The 23,441-nt window shown below is 45.9% G+C and overlaps 1 protein-coding gene across 9 annotated transcripts in view; it reads right to left on the reverse strand.

The window, feature by feature from the left end:
* Positions 1-4,777: 4,777 nt before the first annotated feature.
* Positions 4,778-23,441, reverse strand: part of pacsin3 (protein kinase C and casein kinase substrate in neurons 3) — a 165,948-nt gene continuing 147,284 nt past the window's right edge. For 6 of the 9 annotated variants that reach the window (XM_060838361.1, XM_060838363.1, XM_060838360.1 and 3 more), the window contains one exon: positions 4,778-5,513. In XM_060838361.1, coding sequence (XP_060694344.1) covers positions 5,398-5,513 — 116 coding nt within the window. In that variant the 3' untranslated portion in view covers positions 4,778-5,397. The remainder of the gene's footprint in view (positions 5,514-23,441) is intronic. The other 3 variants (XM_060838367.1, XM_060838366.1, XM_060838368.1) reach the window with 3 other exon arrangements.

Consider the following 23,441-nt stretch of genomic DNA (forward strand, 5'->3'; position numbering starts at 1 on the left):
AGTGTGTTTTGTCGCAAATCCTATTGGAGTGTATGGATTGATTGCAGCAGCAGTTAGAAACAATGAGGAATTTACAGGAACCAGGGAGTGTGAAGGATGGCAGTTTCAGGAAAGTAGAAAAACTGCAGATACAGTCAGGTAGGTGGGTTATCTTTGAGAAAGGTATGAGATGTAAGCAGGTAGTGCAGGAGTCTCCCATGGCTATCCCCATCGCAAGCAAGTATGCTGCTGTGAAAAACGTAGGGGATGATGGACTGGCAGAGAAATGTAGCACTGACAGCTAGGTTACCGGTACTACTGGCTCTACTATAACAAAGGGTGTGCCAGGTTCCAAGCAATCAATGGAGATAAGGGACTGAGGGACACAGATTTCTACAGCGAGACATCAGAATGATACGTTGCCTCCCTGGTGACATGTCAAGGGCATCTCAGAGAGGGTGCAGAATATTCTCAAAGGGGAGAGTGACTAGCAGGAGAGCATTCTACATGTTGGCACCAATGTTATAGGAAGAGAAATGGACAAGGTTCTGAAGAGAGAATTAGGCAGGAGATTAAGAAGTTGGATCCTCAAGGAACTCAGAACATAGAACAGGACAGCTCAGGCCCACAAATTTGCACTTAATATGATGCCAAATTAAACTAATCCCTCCTGCCTGCACTTGGCCCATTTTCCTCTACGCCTTGCATAGTCACATGATTATCTAAAAGTCCTTTAAATGCCCATATCGTAACTGCCTCCAACACATCCCCTGGCAGCGCATTTCTGACTTCTACCACTCTGTTTAAAAAACTTGCCCCTGACATCTCCTTTAAACTTTGCCCCTCTCACCTTTAATGCATGCCTCCTAGTTTTAGATATTTCAACTCTGGGAAAAAGATTCTGACAGTCAATCCTATCTGTGCATCTCATAATTTTATAGATTTCTAGCAAACCTTCCCTCAGCCTCCACCGCTCCAGAGAAAACAACCTGAGTTTTTCTAACAGCTTCTTATAGCTCATACCCTCTAATCCAGGCAGCATCCTGGTAAACCTCTTCTGCACCCTCTCCAAAGCCTCCACATCCTTCCTGTAACGGTGTGACCAAAACTGAACTCAATACTCTTTAAGTGTGGTCTAATCAAAGTCTTACAAAGTTCCAATGTGACACTCTGACTTTTGTACTCAATTCCTCAACCAAAAAAGGCATGCATGCCATATGCCTTCTTTACCACCCTATCTACTTATGCAGGCACTTTCGAGGAGCTATGGATTTGAACCCTAAGATCTCTCTGTATATCAGTGCTGTTCAAGGTCCTGCCCTTAACTATACTTTTCTTTACATCTGATTTCCCAAAGTGCAACACCTCACAATTACCTGGATTAAACTCAATCTTTCATGTCTCCACCTGTATCTGCAACTGATCTATATTCCACTGTATTCTTTGACAGCCTTCTACACTACCCACAACTCCACCAATCTAATATCTGAATTACTCCCAGTGCCACATGCTAGAGAGTAGGAACAGGAGGATAGCGCAGATGAATGTGTAGCTGAGGAGCTGGTGCAGGAGTCAGGGATTTACATTTCTGGATCATTGGAATCTCTTCTGGGGTAGAAGTGACCTGTATAAGGAGGACAGATTAAGGCAGATGAACTCAGAGCACAGTTGGAACATGGGACGAGGACATCATTGATGTTACAGAAACAGCTCAGAGAAGGGCAGAACTGGCCATCTTCATGTTCCAAGATATAGATGCTACAAGAAAGAATAGAAGGGGAAGAAAGGAGGGGGAGTGGCATTTTTGGTGGGGATAATATTATAGCTGTATTTAGGGAAGATATTCCTGGGAATACATCCAGTGAAATTATTTGAGTGGATCTGAGAAATAAGAAAGGGATGATCACTTTATTGGGATTGTACTATAGGCCCCCCAATAGTCAGCGGGAAACTGAGAAACAAATTTGTAAGGAGATTTTAGAAATCTGTGAGAAAATGATAGCTTTGTAATGGTAGGGGATTTTAACTTTCAGCACATAGACTGGGACTACCATAGTGTTAAGGGCTTGGATGGAGAAGGATTTGTTAAATATGCACAAATTTCTTTTTTATTCAGGATGTGGATGTACGTACTAGAGAAGAAACAAAACTTGATCTTCTCTTGGGAAATAATGCTAAGTGACTGAGGTATCAGTGAGGGAGCACTTCTGGGCCACTGCCCATAATTCAATTTGTTTTAAAATAGTTATAGAAAAGGATGGATCTAATCTAAAAGTTAAAATTCCAAATTGGAGTAAGGACAATTTTGCTGGTATTAGGCAAGAACTCTCGATAGCTGATTGGGAGAGGCATTTCGCAATAAAGGGGCAGTTGGAAAGTGGGAAGCTTTCTAAAATGAGATAAGAAGAGTCCAGAGACAGGATGTTCCTGTTAGGGTGAAGGGCAAGGCTGGGAATATTGAATGACTAGAGAAATGATCAAGAAAAAAGAGGCACATGTCAGGTATAGGCAGCTGGGATAGAGTATATAGGCAGTAGGAGTATAGGCAGGTATAGGCAGCTGGGATAGAGTATATAGGCAGTAGGAGGATAGGCAGGTATAGGCAGCTGGGATAGAGTATATAGGCAGTAGGAGGATAGTCAAGTGGGAAATCAGGATGGAGAATCCAAAAGAGAATTTACAAATATATTAAGGGCAAAAAAGTAACTAGCGAGAGAATCATTACCCTTAAAAATCAACAATGCTGCCTATATGTGGAACCACAGGAAATGAGCAAGATACCAAGCGAGTATTTTGTGTCAATATTTACCATGGAGAAGGATATGGAAGCTAGAGAATTTGGAAAATTAAATAATGACATCTTGAAAGGTATCCATATTACAGAATAGGAGGTGCTGGATGTGTTCAAACACAGGGGCGGATAAATCCTCAGGATCTGATCAGGTTTATCCGAGAACTTTGTAGGATGCCGGGGGGGGGGGGGGGGGGGGGGGGAGTGGTTGCTGGGCCCTTTGCTGACATATTTGCGTCATCAATATCCACGGGCGAGGTGCTGGAAGACTGGAAGGTAACTAATGTGCTGCCATTATTTAAGAAAGGGATTTGAACAAACAGGATTTGTGGGTGGCACGGTGGCACAGTGGTTAGCACTGCTGCCTCACAGCGCCTGAGATCTGGGTTCAATTCCCGACTCAGGTGACTGACTGTGTGGAGTTTGCATGTTCTCCCCGTGTCTGCGTGGGTTTCCTCCGGGTGCTCCGGTTTCCTCCCACAGTCCAAAGATGTGCAGGTTAGGTGAATTGGCCATGCTAAATTGCCCGTAGTGTTAGGTAAGGGGTAAATGTAGGGGTATGGGTGGGTTGCGCTTCGGTGGGTCGGTGTGGACTTGTTGGGCCGAAGGGCCTGTTTCCACACTGTAAGTAATCTAATCTAATATAAAAGGATTGACATGTATTTAGAAAGGTTAGGGACTGACATGTGATAAATTGTGCCTCACTAACTTGATTGGTTTTTTTTAAAACAAGTGACAAGATTGTTGAAGGCAGAAGAGTGAATGTTGTCGATATGGACTTCAGCAAGGCATTCGACAAGGTTCCCAATGGCAGACTGGTTCACAAAGTTAGGTCATGCAGAACACAGGGACAGTTAGCTGTTTGGATACAAAATTTGCTTGAAGGGAGGAGACAGAGGGTGGTACAGGATGGTTGGTTTTTAGATTGGAGCTTGTGATCAGTGGTATGCTGTAAGGATCAGTGCTGGGTCCATGCTTTTATATCAATGATTTAGATGAGAATATAGCAGGAATGGTTAGTAAGTTTGCAGATGACACCAAAACTGGTGGTGTAGTGGACAGTGAAGATGGTTATCTCAGAATACAATGGGACCTTGATCAGATAGGTCAGGGAGGGGCAGATGCAGTTTAATTTAGATAAATGCGAGATGTTGCATTTGCTCAGACAAACCAGGGTAGGACTTACATACATAATGACATGGCCCTAGGGAGCATTGTCAAACAAAGAGACTGAATCATAGACCCACAGGCCTAGGGGTGCAGGTACATAATTCATTGAAAGTGGTATCACAGGTAGACAACGCGTTGAATAAGTGAGTTGGGACATCATGTTACAGCTGTATAAGACTTTAATAAGGCCATATTTAGAGTACTGCATACAATTTTGGTTGCCTTGCCATAGGAAGGATGTTATTAAACTGGAAAGGTGATAAGGACTATTTACAAGCATGTTACTGAGACTGGAAGGTTTGAGCTATAAAGAGAGGCTGGAATTTTTTCCCTGGAGGCTGAGGAGTGACCTTACAGAGGTTTATACACGAGCATAGATAAGGCAAGATCTTTTCCCCAAGGTAGGGGAGTCTAAAACTAGAGGGCATTGGTTTAATGGGAGAGGGGCAAGTTATAAAAGAGACCTAACGGGCAACATTTTCACGCATGGTGAATGTTTGGTGCATGTTTGGAATGAGCTGCCAGAGGAAGTTGTGGTACAATTGCAACATTTAAAAGGCATCTGAATGGGTATATGAATAGGAAGGGTTTGGAGGGATATGGGCTAAATGCTGGCAAATGGGACGAGATGAATTTAGGCTATCTGGTGGGATGGATGTGTTGGACTGAAAGGTCTCCTTCCCTGCTGTAAAATGCGATGACAGTTACCACATGGAGTTCAATGTATAAATTCAGTTGTTGATAGTGCCATTGGATCCATGGTCTCGGTTAAGCTCCTGTGAAAGTAAAAACCTGAGAGAACCTGTGGGCCTCAGAATGAATTATACCAAGTCAATGTACAATCTGCAATACCTGTTTATTTCACACCAACTCCTGCCAGATACATAGGAGATTAACTAAAATGCAACCGCTTCCTACATCAGGCTTGAAAAGTCTCCTGCTTTCCATTTGGCAAAAATACTCATTGCATCTATCTCCAAACATCTCCTGTCCCGTGACTGTGTTTGATTCCCCAGCAACTGACAAAACACAGTCTTGTCGTTGGAGATCTCAGATCCTGCAACTCCTTCAGATATTGAGCTGCTCGGCAGCAGATCCACTTCAGGTTCCTTCACCTATTCAAAGACTCAAACACAGTCACAAGTTGAAGAGTGTGCAATCCGAACTACCCATTGAGGATAAATACTGCTCAGTTCCATTCCAGAAGCTTCTATTCTCTAACTCAGGCAACTGGTCAGCCAAGACCAAAACAGAACAAAGGACAATACAAGTTGAGTGAGCTAGCCCCGTGATTAATAAACCCAGGTTCTTATTGTAGCGTATCCGTCTAATCCTTCATTCAGAGGAGAAAATAGGCTATGGCAGGGGAAAAAGCATTAAACAGAGAAAGCAGCAGCAAATGGCAAGAGGGCGAGGGTTGAGAGTTGCACAGTGCTGGTGGTCTTGTGAAGAGTTTGTCAGGAGCTCACGAGGACTGCGTAGTTGGCAGGATAGAGTCCTAATTGTCCATTATCCAGTTGACCCTTACACCAGCCCTGCTCATCCTCTTCACCAATCTTCATTAACTCTTCACCTGTTGGGAAAGTTGACAAGAACAGAGATTGAAAAAAAACCCTTGCTGACGAGGAACAACCTAGGATGAGGTCACTCGGCCCTTCAAGCTTGGTTCCCCATCCAATAAGATCATGGCTGCCCTGTTTGCTCCACATTGCCGCCTATCCCCGATATTCTTTCATCCTTTTGCCTAACAAGATGTCTTACCAAAGCATCTTTGGCAAGTAGGCAAGATTAAGGAGAATTCTTATGTATATTAGGAACAACAGAGTAATTAGGGAAAGATAGGTCCATTCAAGGGCAAAGGAGGGACTTTATTCATGGAACCTTAGGAGTGTCTTAATGAGTATTTAGCAACAGTATTCACCAAGGAGAAATACATGAATGCTAGTAAGTTTAGAAAGGGTCATGTTGATGTTAAGAGGTGGGGGTGTTGGCTGTATTGAAAAAACATCAAGGTCAATGAATCCCAGGGCCTTCTGGAACCTAGCCTGCAATACTGAGGGAGGTAAGGGAGGAGATTGCTGAGGCCTTGACAGAGATCTTTGTATCCTCTTCAGCCACAAGCAAGGTCCCAGAGGACTGGAGAGTAGGCAGCTGGGATAATCCATAATCCAGCAAATTACAGGCTGGTGAGCCTTACTTCAACTTCAGGGAAATTACTGCAGAAGATTCTCAACGAAAGGATTCACCTGCATTTGGAAAACAATGTGATTGTTGGGGATAGTCAGTACGGCTTCCTACAGGGGAGGTTTCATCTCATAAACTTGATTGAGTTATTTTTAAAAAGAAGTGACAGAGATGAAGGGAGTGGATGTTGTTTACTAAAGCATCTGGTCTCTCTCATGGTAGGTTGGTCCAGAAAGTAGGATCCATGGTGAGTCTGATACAAAATATGGTGGGATCCTAAACAGTAGGGAGATATAAAAAAAAATGTCAGGGCTAGTGCAGAAGTTCAAGATAGCAAGTTAAATAGACCAGCCAGGCAAGGGCATAGCAGGGAACGAGGGAAGACTAATGAATTAAACTACATTTATTTCAGTGCAAGAGGCCTGACAAGGTATGGCAGATGAACTCACAGATGGATGGAAAATGTGACTGAGACATTGTTGCAAATACAAAAACATGGCTGAGGGAAAGACAGGTGTGGCATTTCAATATTCTGGAGTACAGATGCTATAAGAAGGATAGAAAGGAGGCAAGAGAGGAGGGTTTGTGGTGTTTTTTAGATTAGGGTAACATCCCGGCAGTACTGAGAAAGGGTATTCCTAAGAGATCATCCTGTGAGACTATACGTGGAACTGAGAAATAAGAAGGGTTTGATCACATTGATGGGATTATACTATAGGTCCCCCAGTAGTGAGCAGGAAATTGAGGAACAAAATCGGGAATTCACAGATAGCTGTAAGAACTGCTGTACTGTTGTAATAGGATGGGATTTTAACCTTACAAACATAGACTGGAATTGCCAAAGTGTTAAGGGTTTGGATGGGGAGCAATTAGTTAAGTGAATTCAGGTAAACATTTTCGATCAGTATATAAATGGTCCAAGTAGAGAAGAGGCAAACACCCAACCTCCAGTTGAGACACAAGGCAGGGCAAGTGACTGAAGTGTTTGTGAAGAGCGTTGTAGGGCCAGTAACCATAATTCTATTAGTTTTAAAATAGTAATGGAAAGGGATAGGTCTGGTCCACCAGTTAAAATTCTAAATGGGGCAAGGCCAATTTTGATGGTATCAGACAGGAACTTTCAAAAACAAAGGCAGAGATTACTCGCAGGTAATGGGACATCTGGCAAGTGGGAAGATTTCAAAAGTGAGATAACAAGAGTTCAGGGACAGCGTGTTCCTTTCAGCGAGAAGGACAAAGCTGGCAGGAGTAGGGAACAATGGTTGAAAAGAAATACTGAGGCTCTGGTCAAGAAAAAAGGAGGCATATTTCAGGTTTGGCAGCTGGGACCAAGACCTTGAGTATAGGGGATGTAGGAGGAAGTGGTCAGGAGTGCAAAACGGGGACAAGATAGCTTTGGCAGATAAGGGAAAGGAGAATCCAAAGAGATCCAAAAGAGTAACTAGGGAGAGAATAGGGCCCCTTAAAGATCAATGAGCTCATCTACGTGTGGAGCCACAGGAGGTGGGTGAGATCCTAAATGAATCTTTCTCTTCAGTATTTAGTGTGGAGAAAAACATGGAAGATAAGAAACTCAGGGAAACAAATAGTGATAGCTTGAAAACAATCCATATTGGAGGAGGAGAGGTGCTGGAGGTCTTAAATGCATAAAGGCAGATAAATCCTCAGCACCTGATCAAGCACATCCCAGGACATTGTGGAAAGTTAGGGAGGAAATTGCAGGGCCCCTAACTGAGACATTGGTATCATTGACAGCCATGAGTGAAGTGCCCAAAGACTGGAGGGTGCCTAATGTTGTGCCTCCAAATACATGGCAAAGGATGGCTGCAAGAAAAAGTCAAGGTCCAGGACACCCATCTCAACTAAACTCACTGCCCCATGGCCAAACACTTCAACTCTCCCTCCCACTCCATTGAGGACATGCATGTCCTGGGCCTCCTCCATCACCAAGTCCTTACCACCTGACGCCTGGAGAAAGAACATCTCATCATCTGCCTCGGGCCTCTCCAATCCCATAACATCATTATTCACCAGTTTCCTCATTTCCCCTCCTCCTACCTCATCCCAGTTCCAACCTTCCAACCTGGCACCGCCCTCATGACCTGTCCCACCTGTCAATTTTCCTTCTCACTTATCCGTCCCACCCTCCTCTCTGACCTATCACCTTTACCCCCACCTCCATCTACCTATCACACTCTCAGCTACCTTGCCCTCAACCCCATCCCTGCCCATTAATCTCACCACCTCATGGCTCTCAGCCTCATTCCTGATGAAGGGATTTTGCCCGAAATGTCAATTCTCCTGCTCCTTACCTGCTGTGCTTTTCAAGCACCACACTCTCAATAGTACTAACCAGTGGGCCTAACGTCAGTGCTGGGTAAGCTGTTGGAGGGAATTCTGAGAGACAGGATCTATGTGCACTTGGAAAGACAGAGGCAGATTAAGGATAGATTAGGCTTTGTGCATGAGTTTTTTTTGAAGAGGTGACTAGGAAGATTGAGGAATGCTCGGCTGAGCAATGGCAGGCAAGAGTTTAATTTAGATAAATGTGAGATGTTGCATTTTGGCAAGACAAATCAGGGAATGGTCAATGGTTAAGGTCCCGGGGAGCATTGTCAGAGAGACAGAACCATAGTCCTAGGGGTGCAGGTACACAATTCCTTTAAAATAACATCACAGGTAGACAAGGTATTGAATACAGGATTCTGGATCAGTGGTGCTGGAAGAGCACAGCAGTTCAGGCAGCATCCAAGGAGCAGCAAAATCGACGTTTCGGGCAAAAGCCCTTCATCAGGAATAAAGGCAGTGAGCCTGAAGGGTGGGGAGATAAGCTAGAGGAGGGTGGGGGTGGGGAGAAAGTAGCATAGAGTACAATGGGTGAGTGGGGGAGGGGATGAAGGGGATAGGTCAGGGAGGAGGGTGGAGTGGATAGGTGGGAAAGAAGATCGGCAGGGAGGACAAGTCCGGACAAGTCATGGTGACAGTGCTGAGCTGGAAGTTTGGAACGAGGGTGAGGTGGGGGAAGGGGAAATGAGGAAACTGTTGAAGTCCACATTGATGCCCTGGGGATGAAGTGTTCTGAGGCAGAAGATGAGGCGTTCTTCCTCCAGGCGTCTGGTGGTGAGGGAGTGGCGGTGAAGGAGGCCCAGGACCTCCATGTCCTCGGCAGAGTGGGAGGTGGAGTTGAAATGTTGGGCCACGGGGCGGTGTGGTTGATTGGTGCGAGTGTCCTGGAGATGTTCCCTAAAGCACTCTGCTAGGAGGCATCCAGTCTCCCCAATGTAGAGGAGATCACATCGGGAGCAACGGATGCAATAAATGATATCAGTGGATGTGTAGGTAAAACTTTGATGGATGTTGAAAGCTCCTTTAGGGCCTTGATGGAGGTGAGGGAGGAGGTGTGGGCGCAGGTTTTGCAGTTCCTGCGGTGGCAGGGGAAGGTGGTTGAATACAGGAGTTGGGACATTCTGTTGCAGCTGTACAAGACATTGATATGGCCACATTTGGAGTACTGCATTCATTTCTGGTCACCCTGCTATAGGAAAGATGTTACTTAATTGGAAAGAGTGCAAAAAATATTTACAAGGATGTTACTGAGACTATAAGGCTTGAATTGTGAAGTGAGGCTGGGAATTTTTTCCCTGGAGGTTGAAGGGTGACCTTACAGAGGTTTATCGGTGAGGGATATAGATAAGGTGAATAGCTTAGGGGCGGCACGGGGGCACAGTGGTTAGCACTGCTGCCTCACTGTGCCTGAGACCCGGGTTCAATTCCCGACTCAGGTGACTGACTGTGTGGAGTTTGCACATTCTCCCCGTGTTTATGTGGGTTTCCTCCGGGTGCTCCGGTTTCCTCCCACAGTCCAAAGATGTGTAGGTTAGGTGAATTGGCTATGCTAAATTGCCCGTAGTGTTAGGTGAAGGGGTAAATGTAGGCGAATGGGTGGGTTGTGCTTCGGCGGGTCGGTGTGGATTTGTTGGGCCGAAGGGCCTGTTTCCATACTGTAAGTAATCTAATCTAGCTTTTCCCCAGCGTAGAACAGTGCAAAACAAGAGGGCAGAGGTTTAACGGGAGAGGGAATATAAAAGGGCCCGGAGGGTCAACTTTTTGACACAGCTGGTGGTGCATATATGGAATGAGCTGCCAGAGGAAGTCATGGGGGTGGGTGCAATTGCAGCATTTAGACAGGTACATGAATAGGAAAGGTTTAAAGGTATATGGGCCAAACACTGGCAAATGGGACTAGTTGAGGTTAGGAAACCTGGTTAGGCTGGACAAGTTAGGCCAAGAGCCTGCTTCTATGCTGTATGACTCTATGACTTTACGTGGAGGTGCTGGTTTTGGACTGGGGATGGACAAGGTCAGAAGTCACTCAACACCAGGTTATCATCCAGGTTTATTTGAAATCACAAGCTTTCGGAGCGCTGCTCTTTTGTCAGATGAAGTCACCTGAAGAAGGAACAGCGCTCCAAAAGTTTTTTTTCTTCATAGAATCCCGTATGGAAACAAGCCATTTGGCCCAACAAGTCCACACCAACCCTCCGAAGAATAACCCACCCAGACCCAGCTGATCATAGGTCACCAAATCAGTCATGATCAGCTTGTGATTTCAACTAAACCTTTTGGACTATAATATGGTGTCATGTGACTTCTGACCGAACTCCATGACTGTAAGAGTAAGAGGATTACCAGTGAAAGAGTTGGAACTACTGGAGACCAAAGGGGCAACATATGGGTGGAGCAGAGGATGTGGGAGAGATCTCAGATTAATATTTCTCATCTGTATTCACAGAGAAGAAACACATTGTAGCCTGGGATTTCAGTTGGGATAGTGAAGTCCTGGAAAATATTAAGACTAATAAGGAGTAACTATCAGATCCATAATGTTGCATAAATTCCCAGGCCGCAATGAGACGTACAAAAAGCTATTATAGGAAGCAAGGGAGGAGATAGCTAAGACCCTGGCGAATACCATGCTGGCCACAGGCGAAGTGCCAGATGACTGGAGGATAGTTACTGTGGTTCCTTTGTTCAAGAAGGACAGCAGTGATAGGCCAGGAATTACAGAGCAGTTAGTCTGACGTCAGCGATAGGGAAATTATTGGTTAACATTTTGAGAGACAGGATTAATCAGTACTTGGAAAGGCAGGGATAGTCAGCATGATTGGTCGGAGGGAGATTTTGTCTCACTAATTTGTTTGAGTTTTTTTTGTAAAGGTGACTAAATATATTGATGAGGGCAGTACAGTTGATGTAGTTTATATGAACTTCAGTAAGGCCTTTGACAAGGTCTCAGATGGAATGCTGGCCCATTGTATCCAAGGTAAACGTGATTCAAAATTGGCTTCCAAATAGGAGGTCAGGCAGCAGCCAAGGAGCAAGAGAATCAACACCCCCCACCAGCCCACACCCCACTCCCAGCACCTTCCTCTGCCACCGCAGGAATTGCAAAACCTGTGCCACACCTCCCCCTCACCTCCGACTAAGGTCCCAAAGGATTCTTCCACACGTGACAGAAATTACCCGTACCTCCACAAATGTATCCGTTCCACTCAACGTGATCTCCTTCACATCAGGGAGACAGGACGCCAACTTGCAGATCATTTCATAGAACATCTCCGGGACACCAGCAGCAACCAACCCCACCGTCCTGGGGCTGAACACTTCAACTCCCCCTCCCACTCCGTCAAGGACATGCAGATCCTGGGCCTCCTCCACCACCAAACCCTAACCACCCAACACCTGGAGGAAGAAATCCTCATCTTCCGTCTTGGGACCCTGCAACCACACGGGATCAGATTTCACCAGTTTCCTCACTTTCCCTCCCCCCCCTACCGTACCCCAGTCCCAAGCCTCCAACTCGGCACCGCCCTCTTGAACTGATCATCTTCCCTCCCACTATCTGCTCCACCTTCATCTCTGACCTATCACCTTCCACGCCCCCCCCCCACCTTCGTGTACCTATCACATTCCCAGCTACCTTCGCCCCAGCCCCACCACCCTCCCATTTATCTCTCAGCACCTCTGGCCCATAGGCCTCATTCCTGATGAAGGGCTTATGCCTGAAACGTCGATTCTCCTGGTCCTTGGATGTGGATCTCCAGCATCTGCAGTCCTCACATTTTCAAAATAGGAGGCAAAAGGATGATGGTAGAGGGTTGCACTCTCCAACAACTGGATTCGGAGCTGGGACCCTTGCTGTTAGTTACGTGGATTAATAACATGGATGTGAATGTAGAAAGTATAATTAGCAAGTTTACAGATGACATGAAAATTGGTGGTGTTGATGGAAGTGTGGAGGATGGTTTCAGGCTACAGTCTGATGTTGATCAGCTGGTTAATGGCAAGTAGAATTTAATCCTGATAAGTGTGAGGTGATGCATTTTGGGAGATCTAATAAAGGAAGGATTTACACAGTCAATGATAGGCTGAGTAGGGAGGACTGAGGAACAAAGGGAGCATAAACCCTGAAAGTGGACAAGGCGATGAAGGCTGCACACAGGATGGTTGGCTTCATTAATCATAGTGTAGAATATGGGAGCACGGAAGTCTTGTTATAACTTGATAAAACAATGGTTAGGCCATAGATTGTATGCAGTTCTGGTCGCCACATTATCAGGAAGATGTGATTGCACGAGAGAGAGTGCAGAGGAATTTCACCAGGACCTTGCCCGGGAAAGTCTCAGTTACGAGGAGAGACTGGATAGGTTGGGTTTGTTTTCCCTGGAGCACAGGACGCTGAGGGGTGATCTGATTGAGGGATGCAAAATTACGAGATGCACAGACAGAGTGGATTGTGAGAATCTTTGCTCCACGGCAGATGTGTCGAAGACCAGAAAAACTGAGCTTAAGGTCAGGAGTAAATGGTTTAAATGAGATCAGAGGAAAACAAAAATTCACCCAGAGGGTGGTAGAAATATGGAGTGCAGTGCTTGAGAGGATAGTAGAGGCAAGAACTCTTGCAATATTTAAGAAACATCTGGACAGGCATTTAAAATGCAGGGCACAGGCTCTGGACCAAGTGTAGGGACATAGACAATAGACAATAGGTGCAGGAGTAGGCCATTCTGCCCTTCGAGCCTGCACCACCATTCAATATGATCATGGCTGATCATCCTTAATCAGTATCCTGTTCCACTTTCTCTCCATAATCCTTGATTCCACGATCCTTGAGAGCTCTATCCAACTCTTTCTTAAATGAATCCAGAGACTGGGCCTCCACTGCCTTCTGGGGCAGAGCATTCAACACAGCCACCACTCTCTGGGTGAACAAGTTTCTCCTCATCTCTGTCCTAAATGGTCTACCTCGTATTTTTAAGCTGTGTCCTCTGGTTCGGCACTCACCCATCAGCGGAAACATGTTTCCTGCCTCCAGAGTATCCAATCCTTTAATAATCTTATATGTCTCAATCAGATCCCCTCTCAGTCTTCTAAACTCAAGGGTATACAAGCCCAGTCGCTCCAGTCTTTCAGTGTAAGGTAGTCCCGCCATTCCAGGAATTGATCTCATGAACCTACGCTGCATTCCCTCAATAGCCAGAATGTCTTTCCTCAAATTTGGAGACCAGAACTGCACACAGTACTCCAGGTGTGGTCTCACCAGGGCCCTGTACAGCTGCAGAAGAACCTCTTTGCTTCTATACTCAATCCCTCTTGTTATGAAGGCCAGCATGCTATTAGCCTTCTTCACTACCTGCTGTACCTGCATGCTTGCCTTCATTGACTGGTGTACAAGAACACCCAGATCTCTCTGTACTGCCCCTTTACCGAAATTGATTCCATTGAGGTAGTAATCTGCCTTCCTGTTCTTGCCACCAAAGTGGATAACCATACATTTATCCACATTAAACTGCATCTGCCATGCATCTGACCACTCACTTAACCTGTCCAGGTCACCCTGTAATCTCCTAACATCCTCCTCACATTTCACCCTGCCACCCAACTTTGTATCATCAGCAAATTTGCTAATGTTATTACTAATATCATCTTCTATATTGTAAAAAGCTGCGGCCCCAGTACTGATCCCTGCGGTACCCCACTGGTCACTGCCTGCCATTCCAAAATGGAGCCGTTTATCACTACTCTTTGTTTCCTGTCAGCCAACTAACTTTCAATCCAAGTTAGTACTTTGCCCCCAATACCATGTGCCCTAATTTTGCTCACTAACCTCCTATGTGGGACTTTATCAAAAGATTTCTGAAAGTCCAGGTACACTACATCTACTGGATATCCCTCGTCCACCTTCAGGGTTACATCCTCAAAAAATTCCAGAAGATTAGTCAAGCATGATTTCCCCTTCATAAATCCATGCTGACTCTGTTACTACTATCCAGATGTGTCGTAATTTCATCCTTTATCATAGACTCCAGCATCTTTCCCACCACTTAGGTCAGACTAACTGGTCTATAATTTCCTGCTTTCTCTCTCCCACCTTTCTTAAAAAGTGGTACAACATTAGCCACCCTCCAATCCGCAGGAACTGATCCCAAATCTATTGAACTCTGGAAAATAATCACCAACGCATCCACGATTTCCCGAGCCAACTCCTTCAGTACCCTGGGATGTAGACCATCAGGCCCCGGGGACTTATCAACCTTCAGACCTAACAGTCTCTCCAACACCAATTCCTGGCAAATATAAATTCCCTTCAGTTCAGGTCCTTCTGCCACTGTTACCTCAGGGAGATTGCTTGTGTCTTCCCCAGTGAACACAGATCTGAAGTACCAATTCAATTCTTCTGCCATTTCTTTGTTCCCCTGTTTCTGTCTTCAAGGCCCCAATTTTAGTCTTAACCATTTTTTTGCCTTTCACATACCTTAAAAAGCTTTTACTATCCTCCTTTATATTTTTGGCCAGTTTACCTTCGTACCTCATTTTTTCTCTGCGTATTTCCTTCTTAGTAATCCTCTGTTGTTCTTTAAAAGCTTCCCAGTCCTCTGTTTTCCCACTTACCTTTGCTATGTTATACTTTATCTCTTTTAACTTTATATGTTTCTGAACTTGCCTCGTCAGCCACGGTTACCCATGCATCCTCCTAGGATCTTTCTTCCTTTTTTGGAATGAACTGATCCTGCATCTTCCGCATCATACACAGAAATATCTGTCATTGTTCCTCCATTGTCTTCCCTGCTAAGGTATTGCACCACTGAACTTTGGCCAGCTCCTCCCTCATAGCTCCATAGTTCCCTTTATTCAACAGAAATATTGTCACTACCGATTGTACCCTCTCCCTCTCAAATTGCAGATTGAAGCTTATTGTATTATGGTCACTACTTCCCAATGGCTCCTTCACTTCGTGGTCACTTTGAGGTGGTGGGGGTTAGAGGTGAGTGTAATGGCCGTCACTATGGGGAAGATACTGGGGGAGCTGGCAGGTCTGAAGTTGGATAAGTCAGCCAGAGCAGACTACACTCGAGGGTTCCGATGACGAGAGGAGATTGTGGAGGCATTGGTGGTGATCTTTCAGGAATCAACGGAATCAGGGAGAGTTCCACAAAACTGGAAAATGGCTAACGTAACAGCCCAATTTAAAAAGGGAAGAAGGCAGGAAACTATCGTCCAGTTAGCTTGACCTCACTTGTTGGTAAGCTTGTCTTGCTGCAATTATACAGGGCCTTGGTGAGGCCACACCTGGAATATTGTGGAAGGTTTTGGTCTCCTTATCTGAGGAAGGATGTTCTTGCTACAGAGGGAATACTGTGAAGGATATACCAAATTGGCAGGACTGATGCATTAGGAGAGGTTGAGGCGATTAAGATTGTATTGACTGGAGTTTGGAAGAATGAGGGGGAGCTCATAGAAACATAAAAAATTCTAACAGGAAGAGGCAACTTAAATGCAGGAAGAGTGTTCCCAATGATGGGGTAGTCCAGAACAGTAGGCCATTCAACCCCTCGAGCTTGCTTCACCATTCCTTATGATCATGGTTGATCATCAAGCTCAAGGACCTGACCCTGCCCTCCCACCACATCCCTGATCCCTTCAGCCACAAGAGCTACATCTGCCTCCTTCTAGAAAACACAACGTTTGGCTTCAACCATCTTCTGTGACAGTGAATTCCACTGGCTCGCCACTCTCTGGGTGAAGAGTTGTCTGTTGATCTCAGTCTGCAAGGTTAGCCTCTTGTGGCTGAAGAAATCGAGGATGTGGTGGGAGGGCAGGATTAGGGTATGGAGCCTGATGATTAGCCATGATCATAATGAATGGTGGAGCAGGCTTGAGGGGTCGAATGTTTCTATGTGTTGGCCTTCATCACAAGGGGATTTGAACTCAGAGGGAACGCTGCCTTGCTGCAATTGAACTACCTGGTTTGTGTACGGTTTTGGTCCTTTTTCATAAGGAGGGAACAGATCTGCCATAGAGACAGTTGGGGGAAACTGGGTCGGTATTCATTACAGGGTCATAGAAGAAGAGGATCGCACTGCTATAAAGCAAAATTATCACAGGGCATAATAGAGTGGCTGTAGAGAGGATACTTTCCATGGTCAGTAATTTGAGAACCAGGGGACACAGTCTCAGAATAAAGCGTAGGGCTGAGATGGAGAGAAATTTCTTCACTTTGAGAATGAGTGAATCTTTGGAATTCCTCCTACCCAGAGAGCAGTGGAAGCTTAGTCATTGAGTAAGTTCAAGACACAGATTGATAAGTTTCTAATTACTAATGATATCAAAGAATCTGAGGATACTGTGGAAGAGTGGCACTGAGGAGATGGTCAGCAGTGATCGAAAATGGCAGAGTAGGCTTGACATAACGTATTCTTGTTACTTTCCCACCTAACTCTGCATCATCAGTACACTGGAGGATAATACCAATGTCCTCATTAACATTGAATGAAAGTAGCTCAGGGGCCAATATGGATCCCTGTTGCCTGAAGGATAAGCAGCTAAACTGAAAAGTTCCACAATTACAGAAAAGGGCAAGGTAAATCAGAAACATTACAGGAATAAAGCTGTGGCAGTTGACACCAATTCAGAGAAACTGCAGATGACAAACAGAAAGGAAAATTGTTCCTCACAGATCGATACTCAGCACAGACAACCGAGTGAGAGACTGAGAGGACAACCCCAAGTCTGCACCCATCTCCTCCTCACATGCTCCACTTTCCCTACATCCCCTCATTGCCCATGTCCCCTGACATTCCACAACCTCCCCATAAGCCCCCACACCATCACACCTCACACAATTCCTTCCCCATTCCCCCACCCATTCACACCCCACACAACCCCTTCCCCACATCCCCCACCCCCTCACATCCCACAACCACACACATCCCCTCTGCACTACCTCTCACATCCCAACACACCCATTCAGATCCCATATCCCTAAACACCCCTTTCCCCACTCAGTCTATCCTGCCACACATCCCCTTGGCCATGTTTGACCTGAAGCCACAAGACTTCACGAGATCCGGAGTCAATGTTGAAATCTCCCAGAGCAACTCCCTGCTGACTGTATACTTAGGCCCCTTCAACCACACAGCATCAACATCGACTTCACTAGTTTCCAAACTTCCCCTCCCCCCACTCTTCCCAGATCCAACCCTCCAACTCGGCACTGCCCTCTTGACCTGTCCTACCTGTCTACCTTCCTTTCCACCTATCCACTCAACTTACCCACTGACCTATCACAATTACACCCCACCTGCATCCACCTTCCCACCTCTCTTCCCACTCAGCCCCACCCTCATCCCCCTATTTATCTCTCAGCCACCTTCCCCCATCACATTCCTGATGAAGGGCTTATGCCCGAAACACTGACTCTCCTGCTCCTTGGATGCTGCCTGAGCTGCTGTGCTTTGCTAGAGCCACCCTTTCCGATCCTGTATACCAGCTCTGACGGGTCTGTGCTCTGGGCCATCAACAGCAGAACTGTACTCCATCACAACCTGCAGCCTCATGGCCTGGCATATACTGCACACAATCGTTACCATCAAGCCAAGGGAATCAACCCTGGTTCAATGGAGAGTGATGCAGGGCATGCAGGAGAAAGCACCAAGCATTGTGAAAAGACTGGTGTCAACCTGGTGAAGCCATCAGACAGGACTACTTGTGTGCTGAACACCATAAGCAGCAAGTATTTGATGGAACGATGTGATCCACAACTGAACTGATCAGATCTAAGCTCTGCAGTCCTGCCACATCCATTAGTGAGTGGTACTGGACAGCCAAACAAGTCACTGGGGGTGGCAGCTCTGGAAATATCCCCATCCTCAACTGATGGAAGAGTGCAAAAGCAAAGGCTGAAGCATTGGCAGCAATCTACAGTCAGAAGTGTCGAGTGGATGATCCATCCTGGTCTCCTTCAGACATCAGAGATACCAGTTTCAGCCAATTCGATTCACTCCACATGATATCAAGAAATGGTTGGAGGCACTGGATACTGCAAAGGCTATGGGCCCTGACAACATTCTGGCAATATTACTGAAGGCTTGTGCTCCACAACCTGCTGCTCCCCTAACCAAGTTCTTGCAGTCCGGTGACATGCCAGAATGGTCACATCATGGCACAGGCCCATCCTGGCAAACTCTCACAATGGTACAGCTGTACCTCTGCACAGTTCCTGCCAACATTATGTCCAGTTAACAGACAAACAGAGGCACACACGAGCACAGACCAAGTCATCCACTTGTTAACCGGGTACATGCAGTGAGAGCTACATGCAGGATTAGCCAAGAGCACTGACATTCACAGCACAAGTAGAAATGAGGGAGGCCAATATATTAATCTGGAACCACAGAAATATTACAGCACAGAAAGAATCCAATCAGACTTGTAAATCTTCCCTCAGCTCCTGGTTCACAGCCTTGCAGCTGACAGTGCCTAACGTGCAGGTCCAGGATCCTTTTTAAAAAGTGTTGGAGATTTCCCCTAAACCATCAAACTGGACGGTGACTTCCAGACTCTCACTGTCCTCAGAGGGAAGAAGCATTTCTCTGTGTCCCCTTTTTAACAGTTCACTTTAAACCAGCGCCCTCAGGTCAGTGACCTCTCCTCTGGGGGAAATACTGTCCCCCTGCCCACTCTGTCCAAACCCCTCACTGTTTTGTACATCTCGATGAAGTCAACCCTCAGCCTCCTCTGTTCAAAGGAGAATTCCAGCTGCTCCAATCTTTGCTCAGAGCTGCACCTTCCAGCCCTGGCAACGTTCCTGTAAATCTCCTCCGTATTCTCCTCAGACCAATTATCTCCTCCTTGGAACCTGGTGACCAGGCCTGGACACACAACTCCAGCTCTGGTGTGAGCACTGCCTTGTATCGTTTCAGCAACGCATTCCTGCCCTTTGTATTTAATACCTCGCCCAGTGAAGGAAAGTACCCCAAATGCAGTCTTTATTCGGGAGGGTTTAAACTAGCTCAGCGGGGAGATGGGAACCAGAGGTGTAGCTGCAGTGCAGAGGAGGATGGGAGTAGGAAGGACAGGGATAGGATTTCAGAGTCACAGGAATGTGCTGGCAGACAGTGAAGTGGTTTGTAGTGTGTCTACTTCAACGCCAGAAGTATCTGAAATAAGGTGGGTGAGCTTGCAGCATGGATAGGTACCTGGGACTTCGATGTTGTGGCCATTTCGGAGGCATGGATAGAGCAGGGTGAGGAATGGATGTTTAGGTTCCAGGATTTAGGTCCTTCATTAAAAACAGGCAAGATGGTAAAAGAGGGGGAGGCGTGGCCTTCTTAATCAAGGATAGTGTAACGGTGGCTGAGAGAACTTTTGATGAAGACTCGTCTGCTGAGGTTAGAAACAGGAGAGGAGAGGTCACGCTTCTTATAGTTTTTTTATAGGCCTCTGCAGAGTTCCAGGGAGGTGGAAGAGAGAATTAGCAAAATTATTCTGGGTAGGAGTGAAAAGAACAGAGTGGTCATTATGGGGGACTTTAGCTTCACCAACATTGACTGGACATGCTATAACTCTAACACGTCGGATGGATCAGTTTGTGTCCAATGTGTACAGGAGGGTTTCCTGACACAGTATGTCAAAGGGCCGACAAGAGGGGAGGTCACACTGGATCTGGTGCTTGGTAATGAACCAGGCCAGGTGTTTGATTTAGTTGTAGGTGAGCACCTTGGAGAGAGTGACCATAATTCAGTTACGTTTAGTTTAGCGATGGATAGGGATCGGTACATGCCACAGGTCAAGAGTTATTGATGGGGCAAGGGCAATTATAATGCGATTAGGCAAGAATTAGGATGCATAGAATGGGGTTGTAAAATGCAGGAGATGCAGACGATCGAAATGTGGAGCTGGTTTAAGGAACAGATATTGTGTGTCCTTGATATGTACGTCACTGTCAGGCAGGGAGGAAGTGATAAGGTTAGGGAACCGTGGTTTACGACAGAAATTACATCTCTTGTTAAGAAGAAGAAGGAGGCTTATGTGTTGATGAGGCAAGATGGTTCAGATGAGGCGATGGAGAGTTACAGATCAGATAGGAAGGATTTAAAGAGAGAGTTAAGAAGAGCAAAGAGAGGACACAAGCAGCCTTTAGCAAATAGGATAAAGGAGAACCCTAAAGTTGTCTATAGGTATGTGAGAAATAAAAGGATGATTGGGGTAGGATTAAGGCCAGTCAAAGACAGAAATGGGAAGTGTGGACCCTTTGGAGATCGGAGAGGTGCTAAACGAACATTTCTCATTTATTTTCACTCAGGAAAAGGAGAATATTGTAGAGGAGATGATTTGGATGCGAACATAAGAGGTACAGTTAGTAAGTTTGCAGATGACACCAAAATTGGAGGTGTTGTGGACAGCAAAGAGGGTTACCTCAGATTACAACAGGATCTGGACCAGATGGGCCAATGGACTGAGAAGTGGCAGATGGAGTTTAATTCAGATAAATGCAAGGTGCTGCATTTTGGGAAAGCAAATCTTAGCAGGACTTATACACTTAATGGTAAGGCCCTAGGGAGTGTTGCTGAACAAAGAGACCTTGGAGTGCAGGTTCATAGCTCCTTGAAAGTGGAGATGCAAGTAGATAGGATAGTGAAGAAGGCGTTTGGTATGCTTTCTTTTATTGGTCAGAGTATTGAGTACAGGAGTTGGGAGGTCATATAGCGGCTGTACAGGACATTGGTCAGGCCACTGTTGGAATATTGCGTGCAATTCTGGTCTCCTTCCTATCGAAAAGATGTTGTGTGACTTGAAAAGATTCAAGTTTCAGAAAAGATTTACAAGGATGTTGCCAGGGTTGGAGCATCTGACCTACAGGGAGAGGCTGAACAGGCTGGGGCTGTTTTCCCTGGAGCGTCGGAGGCTGAGGTGTGACCTTATAGAGGTTTACAAAATTATGAGGGGCATGGATAGGAAAAATAGACAAAGTCTTTTCCCTGGGGTCGGGGAATCCAGAACTAGAGGGCATTGGTTTAGGGTGAGAGGGGAAAGATATAAATGAGACCTAAGGGGCAACTTTTGCACGCAGAGGGTGGTACGTGTATGGAATGAGCTGCCAGAGGATGTGGTGGAGGCTGGTACAATTGCAATATTTAAGAGGCATTTGGATGAGTATATGAATAGGAAGGGTTTGGAGGGATATGGACCAGGTGCTGACAGGTGGGACTAGATTGGGGTCGGATATCTGGTCGGCATGGATGGTTGGACTGAAGGGTCTGTTTCCATGCTGTACATCTCCATGACTCTATGAGCCGGGTGGGATTTATCCGAGGATTCCCTGGGAAGCTAGCGAGGAGATAGCAGAGCCTCTGGCTTTGATAGTTGAGTCTTTGTTGTCTACGGGTTTAGTTCCTGAGGACTGGAGGATTGCAAACGTTGTGCCCTTGTTCAAGAAGGGCAGTTGAGGTTACCCAGGGAATTGTAGACCAGTGAGCCTTACTTCTGTTGTTGGAAAGATTTTGGAAAGGATTATAAGAGATAAGATTTATGATCATCTAGCAAGAAACAATTTGATTTCAGATAGTCAACATGGTTTCATCAAGGGCAGGACGTGTCTCACAAACCTCACTGAGTTTTTTGAGAAGGTGACCAAGCATGTAGATGAGGGTAGGGCAGTTGACATGGTGTACATGAACTTCAGTAAAGCCTTTGATAAGGTTCCACGTGGTAGGCTGTTAGAGAAAATGCAGAGGCACGGAATTGAGGGTGATTTAGCAGTTTGGATTAGAAACTGGCTTTCTGAAAGAAGGCAGCAAGTGGTGGTTGATGGAAAATATTCAGCCTGGAATCCGGACACTAGTGGTGTGCCACAAGGATCTGTTTTGGGACCATTGTTGTTTGTCATTTTTATAAATGACTTAGACGCAGGCACAGGTGGATGGATTAGTAAATTTGCACACAATACTAAAGTCAGTGGAGGGGTGGACAGTCTGTAAGAATGTTACAGGTTGCAGGGGGACTTGGATAAACTGCAGAATTGGGCTGAGAGGTGGCAAATGGAGTTCAATGTGAGGTGATGCACTTTGGGAAGAATAACAGGATGGCAGAGTACTGGGTCAATGGAAAGATTCTTGGTAGTGTGGATATGCCGAGAGATCTTGGAGTCCATGTACAAAAATCCCTAAAAGTTGCCACCCAGGTGGATAGTGCTCTTAAGAAGGCATACGGTGTGTTAGGTTTTGTTGGTAGAAAGATTGAGTTCCGGAACCGCAATATCATGCTGCAACTATACAAAACTCTGGTGCGGCCACACTTGGAATATTGTGTACAGTTCTGGTCCACATATTTCAGGAAGGATGTGGAAGCATTGGAAAAGGTGCAGAGGAGATTTACCAGGATGTTGCCTGGTCTGGAGGGAAGGTCTTATGAGGAAAGGCTGAGAGACTTGGGTCTGCTCTCATTGGAGAGAAGATGGCGAAGAGAGGGTTAGATAGGGTAGACAGAGAAAGAGCAGCATCAAATGTTTGATGCTGCCTGACCTGCTGCGCTTTTCCAGCAACACATTATCAGCTCTGATCTCCAGCATCTGCAGTCCTCACTTTCTCCTAGACAGAGAAAGACTTTTTCCTAGGATGATGACGTCAGCTTGTATGAGGGGGCATAAATACAAATTGAGGGGTGATAGATTTAAGACAGATGTCAGAGGCAGGTTCTTTACACAGAGAGTGGTAAGGGTGTGGAGTGCACTACCTGCTAATGTAGTCAACTCAGCCACATTAGAGAGATTTAGACAATCCTTAGATAAGCACATGGATGATTTTGGGATAGTGTAAGGGGACCATCTGAGAATAGTTCACGGGTCGGCGCAACATCAAGGGCCGAAGGGCCTGCTCTGCCCTGTATTGTTCTACGTACACCACATGTCCCGCCACCTTCAGGGGTCTATGGGGAAGGATTCCATGGTCTCTCACAGCTCCACCCACCTCAAATACCT

This window comes from Hemiscyllium ocellatum, chromosome 18 (genome assembly GCF_020745735.1).
Source record: "Hemiscyllium ocellatum isolate sHemOce1 chromosome 18, sHemOce1.pat.X.cur, whole genome shotgun sequence".
NCBI classification, from domain to species: domain Eukaryota; kingdom Metazoa; phylum Chordata; class Chondrichthyes; order Orectolobiformes; family Hemiscylliidae; genus Hemiscyllium; species Hemiscyllium ocellatum.